This window comes from Zalophus californianus, chromosome 17 (assembly GCF_009762305.2).
Source record: "Zalophus californianus isolate mZalCal1 chromosome 17, mZalCal1.pri.v2, whole genome shotgun sequence".
Lineage (NCBI taxonomy): Eukaryota > Metazoa > Chordata > Mammalia > Carnivora > Otariidae > Zalophus > Zalophus californianus.
This window is the reverse complement of record NC_045611.1, coordinates 60,026,362-60,034,124: the sequence shown is the minus strand read 5'-3', so window position 1 is coordinate 60,034,124 and position 7,763 is coordinate 60,026,362. Positions and strand designations below refer to the sequence as shown.

Here is a 7,763-nt window from a genome sequence, read left to right as displayed (position 1 = left end):
TGCCCCCTTCCCCTAACATTTCTCTTTGTCAAATTTGTCTAGGAAGTTGATCCAGCTGCAGACTCAGGCTGCTAATGGTATCTTTGGCAAATAGTTTCTCCAGTCTGGCTCTGATCCCTCATGCTGCAGCTAGAGGCTGGACTCCCCTGAAAGTGCTGAACTGTCCCTCATTCCTCCTGGAAATTAATAAAAATGTGAAGTGACTTTAAAAGGTGTCCTTGGCTAATGGCAGCCCTGGTGCAGGGGGCTGTCCTTCCAGGGCTGAGGGAAGTGGGCTGGGATCTTGTGTCCTAAAGGTGGACGGGCTCTGGGTGGATCCTGAGGGTACAGGGCCAAGGATTGGCTACTTAGGGCCACATTTTTCAAGATTGCCTTTTGCTTTCTTCAAGCTGCCTCCTACTCCCCAGGCACCTCTGCCTGTCCCCAGCAGGTCTGGGTAGACAGCTCTCCAGACATACCCAACCCCACCTTGATCAAATTGGTCCCCACACTGGGGAGGCACTTCAGAGCGGCTGCATTTTGTAGTTTTGTTTTCTGGACTGAGTGGCCACCAGCTGGTGGTGCTGGAGTCTGTCCCCAAAGGCTAGGTCTCTCACATTGGGGATTGAAACTGTTGTAGGGTTGGGACTCCTCTTTATTCCTTCCCACTTCCCCACAGATCTAAGGCCCTTTGCCGCACCCAATATCCCGCTGACATTTCATTGCCCAGTCCACTTAGAGCTTGGCTCTCAAGGTACAGGCATACCAGTAGGTGTGTATCAGCATTATCAACTAACACTTGATAAATTTTGTTTAAGGAATTTGCCTATTTCATCTGATTGGTCTGATTTACTGGTATAGAGTTGTTTACAACATTCCTTTATTCATTTAATGCCTACAGGTCTGTAGTGATGTCACCTCTTTCATGCTTGCTATTGTGTCCCTTCTACCCCACCCCCCACCCACTTCTTCCCCTCTGTCAGTCTAGCTAGGGGTTTATCAATTGTATTATTCTTTTCAAAGAACTAATTAACTTTTGGATTTGTTCATTTTTTCTATGGTCTCTTTTCTACTTTGTGGATCTCTACTTGTATCATTATTATTCTCTTCCTTCTACTTCTGAATTAATTTGTTCTTTTTCACTTTCTTCAGGAAACACAGATCATTGATTTCTTGGGGGTAAACATCAGTTAACAGCTCATTATTAGACTTAAAAACAAGTCTGTATTAGTTTAAATAACAGGAAATTACTTCTTTGTGGATAAAAAATAATCGGCAGTATTTAAATACTGGCAACTTCATCAGTTATATCCAGTTGGTAGGTGGTGTTTAGTTCTTCTGTATCCTGATTTCCTATCTACTTGTTTTGTTGATTTTAGAAAGAGGAGTGTAGAAGTCTCCAATTATAATTATGAATTTATTATTTTCTTCCAGTTCTATCAGTTTTTGCTTCCTGTATTTCAGGGCTTTGTTGTTAGATGCATACATATTTAGAATTGTTATGTCTTCTTGGTGGATTGACCTTTATCATTATGTAATGTCCCTCTTTATCCCTGGTAATTTTCCTTGTTCTGAAGTCTACTTGGTATGATATTAAAATAGTCACTCTAGCATTCTTTGGTTAATTTTTGTATTATATATCTTTCTCCACCCTTTTATTTTTTCAATTAATTTTTTTGAGTATAGTTGACATATGTTACATTAGTTTCAGGTGTACAACAGGGATTTGACAAGTTTATACATTATGCTATGCTCACAAGTATAGCTACCATCTGTCACCACACAACACTATTACAATGTCATTGACTATATTCCTTATGCTGTGCCTTTTATTCCTGTGACTTATTCAGTCCATAACTGGAAAACTGCATCTCCCACTCCCCTTTAAAACTTACCTATATCATTATATTTATTTTAAATTTTGTACACTAATGAGATATAATGTATATGCATTAAAATATACAAATCTCAAATATATTACTGAATGAATTTTGATACTCTCCCCTCTTTATGTTGTAGTCATATATACTACATCAACACACATTGAAAACTCTACCAATGTTATAAATCTTGTTTTCAAGTCAGGTTTATCTTTTTTTTTAACACTCATGTATATCTTAAAGATCAAATATTTGCAATGTGTTACTCTTTCTTCATTACCAAAGTTCCAATTTTCCTTCTGTTATCACTTCCCTTCTATCAAAACAATCCTTTTCGCTTGCTGGCAAGATTGTTAGTTTTGCATCATTTGAAAATGTTTTTACTTTGTTCCCCTTCTTGATGTGTATTTTCATTGGATATAGAATTTTGGATTGACAGGGTTTTTTTTTCCCAGCACTTTAAACATGTTGTTTCTCTGCCTTCTGGCTTTCACTATTTCTGACAAGAAACCCATAATCTTTTGCATTGATCTTTATAGGATGCATAGTTTTTCACAGACTGTTTTCAAAATTTTTAAAATTTGTTTTCAGAAGTTCAATTATGACGTGTCTAGGCATGGATTTCTTTGAGGTTATGCTGTTTTGGGTTCACTGAGCTTTCTGAACCTGTAAATTGAGACCTTTTGCCAAATTTGGTAAGTTTCCAGTAATTATTTCTTCAAATATTCTCTCTGCTATTATTACAAAGAATGTGGTAGCATTTCCAACTACATGTATGGTCTTATCAGTTTCTGTGATTCTGTTCCCTAATAAGGATGTCATGAGCTCTCTGGTTTCAAACTATCACATCTTCCTAATGCATTGTTCCTTTTTATAAACAAAACAAAACAAAACAAATAGTGATCCTATGACCCTAATAATGCTTTTCTGTGTCAACATCTATTTTGTTGAAATAATATAGCTCTGTTGTCTTTCTTCAGATTCATGTCTGTCTTGAATATCCTTTGCTATTCCTTTACCCTCAATTTTCCCATTTTAGATGTGTTTCTTCTAAAGAACATTATGTCTGGATTTGAAAGAAATCCAATGTTAGTATTTGTCTTACTTAGTTTGTTGAATATAGTTGTGCTTATTGAAATTGCTGACATATTTGGATAGGCTTTCAAATCTCAGTGCTTCCAGTCTCTGGCAGTATAAACTTGGCCACATCCCTTCCTCTATAAAATGGGGACGGTCATTCTGCCCTCAGAATGTTGTGAGATGATGTACATAAATTATTTGGCAGACTGAAAAACACATGTAGATCCTTTTTTTTTTTATACATGTAGATCCTTAATGATTCCTTTTCCCCCTGACTTCCTCCCCCTTCAGACAAACATGGGAAAACACATATCTCATGACAAAATGGGTGCTGGAGATGCTCAGAGAACCAGGGGGTGGAGATTCAGCTTTTCAGTGCCAAAGGCCAGGAAAGTAGGGGCAGAAAGAGGTGGAGGTGGATACTACAAGCCAGTGGCCAGGCCCTGGGTTGGGTGTTAAACAAGGCAGGTCATCTAATTCCTGCTTTACAGATGAGCAGGTCACTGAGGTTCAGGGAAGTCACTTATCCGAGGTCCCAAAAGCAGCCTGGGAGGAGCGGGGCTCTGCAGACTGACTTTAGGCCCACATCTTTTCCCCGGCCTGCAGGCTTGTTGGAGGCCTGTGTGATCACTTCACTAGGAATGTGTATCTCTCATCCCTGAGCTTTTCCCTATGTCTGTCAACTTTCTCTGAGTCTCTCAGCCCTGGTCTCACTATGAGTGGCTGTCTGCCTGTGTGTCTGTATATCTGGGACTTTCTCAGAGATATTGACACAAGATCTCTGTTTCCCTGGGTCTCAACATTCCTCCTTCCTGTTCTGAACCTCACTCCTTGGTCTGTGTGACTCTGTTTACTTGTGACACAGAGGGAATGAGTTCAAGACACAGAGAGAAACACAGAGATGGTGACAATGAACAGTAAAAAAACAGTATGGTAGGTCAGATGGTTAACATGTGATGGGATCATCAGAGAAAGAGAGGAAGAATGACACCCTGATAGTTCAGAACAGAGGCTGTGACATCCAGTTACAGACATGGACCCTGAAAGACAGCCAGGGTTACAGAACTGTGAGAGAAGGCCAGAGGGCACTGACAGCGTGTTGGCAACCACCGAGTCCAGGGAGATTCTGGGGTGACAGAAAGGGCAGACTCAATATGGTAACATTTTATTGAGGCCACTGTACGCCACGCTTGTCTGAGTGCTGGGGCTCTGGGAAAATCAATTGTTCTTGCCCTGCTGGGTGTTGGGGAGACAGCAATGTAGACCTATATCAGGTTGCAGGGTGCGGCATGGTGACTGCCTCCAGGAAGGCATCAGTCACAGTATATTCATTCAACAGACACTGGTCAGAGCCTATTGCATCCTGTGCTATGGATATTGAGAATAAGACATGGCCCCTGCTTTTGGAAGCTCACAGTGTCTTTGGGAAACACAGACTGCAAGCTCTGCAAGGAGTAAATACAACATGGTAGGAAGTTAAAGAGAAGTTAAGGAGGTGCTCTGGAAGCAGAGAAGGCAAGTTGAAGTCTGCTCAAGGAAGTAGGGGAGGCTTTGTTAGGGAGGGATATGTGAAACATGTGGGAGGAGAGAGGAGAGGTTTCCAGGCACAGGTACAGAGGCACGTAGGTGGGAAAAATACGGCTTCTTCAGGAACGACAAGTGGTTCCACATGGCTGGGGTGTGGAAGGTGGGGTTACTACAGTAGATGAGGCTGGGGCCAGGTCACAAGTGATCATGAATGGCAGGTGAAGGAGTTTGACATAGATCCCACAGGGCAGTACTTTGAAACCATTTTTCACATCACTGCACACACAGAAAAATGACAATATTCACACGCACATACAAGGGTACCTGGAGAGGTTATTTGGGGCCAAGACTTATGTCTTGGCATACTTGTAACCCATTCAGAAAGCTTTGCCGCAGAAGGTGATGCACTGGAGAGCTTTCCACTATGGAGTGACACAATCAGGTTTGGATTGCAGGAAGAGCCCTCTGGAGGCTGGTGTGGAGAATGAAACAGTGGGGGAGGTCAGGGGAGAGAATGAAGGCAGGGGACCCCAGCTGGAATCTAGATGAGAGGTGATGAGGGCTCAAAGAAGGTGAGAATAGTAAAGACAGATTAGAGGTGAGTTGTTTTTTTTTTTAAGATTTTATTTATTTATTCATGAGAGACAGAGAGAGAGAGAGAGAGGCAGAGGGAAAAGCAGGCTTCCAAGGAGCAGGGAGCCCGATATGGGACTCGATCCCAGGACCCTGGGATCATGACCTGAGCTGAAGGCAAACGCTGAACCATCTGAGCCACCCAGGTGCCCTAGAGGTGAGTTTTTGACAAAACCAACAGGGCTGATGGCTGGTGCGACACAGAAGGAGAAGGCAAGGAGAAACAGATGCTGGGCAAGCATCATGCCACACCCTTGATTAGGGAGAATGTGAGAGAGACTGAGGGCCTGGAGAAGGCCTCATAGAAGAGAAGAGGCAGCTTCACAGGTTGGCCTTGGAGTTAGACAACAATAGGTGGAGCGAAAGAGTAGGTGTGAAGGCACAGAGGTGGGCATGGGCTGGCATCCCTCCTGGGCTAAGCAGGAGAGGAAAAGGCAAGGAGAGCAGCTACATGGGAACATGAAGCTGGAGCCTTTCTGTCCAGAGCATCTTGGGACCATTGAGTCCCAACAGAAACTTCACCCCAATTGACCTGACTCTGAAGACCAATCCAAGTCCTCAGCTCAGCTGTCTTTTCTCCGAGATGGGCCTGAGTGGGGTATGGAGGGAAGTAGGATTCTTCTGGAAGCTTCTCCAGCTAGCCTGAATAGCTTTGTGTTCATCAGGCGCCTCCCTCTGGGTCTCCAAATGCAGAGTTGTTCCCAGACAGCCCCAGAGTCTGCCCTGAAGCACCTTATCACTTTAGGGTACTATCAATCACTTACCCTGATCTTTGTTCTTTTGGAACTTAGGGTTTCTCTTAGATGTTGAGCCTCTGAGAGGAAGTTGTTCTATGTCCCAAGGGCTTTCTTTGGTTACTGCAGTACTGTAATGTGGATCCTCAGGTGAACCATGAGGGCTGAGCTGCGGCTAAAGGCCTTCCCACAGTCACTGCACTTGTATGGCTTCTCTCCTGTGTGGATCCTCTGGTGCTCAATGAGGGAGGAGCTCTGTGCAAAGGCCTTCGGACAAATCTTACACTGATATGGCTTCTCTCCGGAGTGGATTCTCAGGTGGCGGATTAGAGCTGAGCAGTCACTGAAGGCTCTCCCACAAGCGTCGCACTTGTAAGGCTTCTCCCCAGTGTGGATGCGCTGGTGCTGAGTCAGGTGGGTGCTCTGACTGAAGGCCTTCCCACACTCATCACACTCATAGGGCCTCTCCCCTGTGTGCACCCGCTGGTGTTGAGTGAGGTGGGTACTGCGGCTGAACGTTTTGCCACATTCCCCGCACTTGTAGGGTTTTTCTCCAGTGTGGATCCTCTGGTGCTGAGTTAGGTGGGTGACCCGGCTGAAGGCCTTCCCACACTCTTTACACTTATGGGGCTTTGCACCCGTGTGGATGACTTGATGCTGGGCCAAGTGAGTGCTCCGACTGAAGGCTTTCCCACACTCACTACAGGTGTAGGGTGTCTTCCGAGAATGGCTCCTCTGGTGTGTCTCGAGGGCTGAGGGGCTCTGGAATGTTTTCCCACATTCACTACACTTGGAAGACTTCCTCCCTGAGTAAATGCACGGAGGCTCTGTCCTATCAACATCCACTGGATCAAATTTCTCTTCTGGTGTCTTCTCTTGTGAAGTGAAATTTGGCCACACATTGGACTATTCCCCAAGACACCCGATTCACAGCTGGGCTGGTTGGTGGGAACATCCTTGTGAGGCTCTGAAGTTTTCCTGAAATCCATCTCTTGGGGGACAGACTTTGTCCAGGTTTCCTCCGAGAGTCCTGCCTGCCTCTCTGAGCTGCCCTCAGGTTCACAAGCATCACCAAAAGTGGGTCCCTGGGAAATACCTCTCATGAGGGTTTCAGTGGCCCTGTCTAATGGCTCTGACTCTTTCAAATCACTCTGCTTGCAGCTTGCCTCTGACAGCTTGGCTCCCGGATCCCATCCTGAAATAATCCAAACCACAGCATCACTACTCTTTCCACACAGGGCTCCCCCAACTTGGCCTGGGTCCTGGTCTCACTCTGTAAGGGGAGACAAAGCCACTCCTGACATTCAAAGGAAAGTTTCTCATTTGATGTCCTGGATGACACAAGGGCATAGGGCTGTCCTCCCACACCACCGAAAACTGGATCACAGGTTTCAATCCTCCCCCTCCCCAAACTCTCCATTCTTCAAGGCTGCTGATTTTGGCTCAAGTGTCAGAAGGAAGACCCCGAGGTTGAACTGAACTGAAACACTGAGAGTGAGAGCAAGTAAGCACGCACAGGGATCTGTCCCTGCCAAGTGCCTGCGTACTCACTCCCCCTGAGCAGGCCCCAGCTCTCGGTGCCTTCCCCCTGGACCTAGACAGCCTACTGAGCATTTTCTGCAGCTGCTCAGTAAATACTGGCTGAATGAGGGAATCAGTTCTAGATGCTGACAACTGTGCAATTTTCTACAGTAGACTCTACCTTGAGCCCTAAGTAGACAACTGCTGCTGAGGGTGAGTGGGTGACACGCCTACCTGGCCTCCCTAAGACCCCGGGAGGCCTGAGGCCCACTCTAAATGGCTGTGAAGGCAGAGTGTGATTAAAAGGTAGCCAGAGACTGGATTGTGTCTGAGGTAGCAGTGTGCCTGAGCTGACCTTTGAACTGAACTGACCCTTGATGGGTGCACAGGGCACCTGGGGACACTTAAG

The 7,763-nt window shown here is 45.3% G+C and overlaps 1 protein-coding gene across 1 annotated transcript in view; it reads right to left on the bottom strand.

Annotated features, from left to right (window-relative positions):
- Positions 1–2,898: 2,898 nt before the first annotated feature.
- LOC113936235 (zinc finger protein 569-like) overlaps positions 2,899–7,763 on the bottom strand; it is a 31,988-nt gene continuing 27,123 nt past the window's right edge. The window contains 1 exon segment of the mRNA XM_035725184.1: positions 2,899–6,660. Coding sequence (XP_035581077.1) covers positions 5,954–6,660 — 707 coding nt within the window. The 3' untranslated portion in view covers positions 2,899–5,953.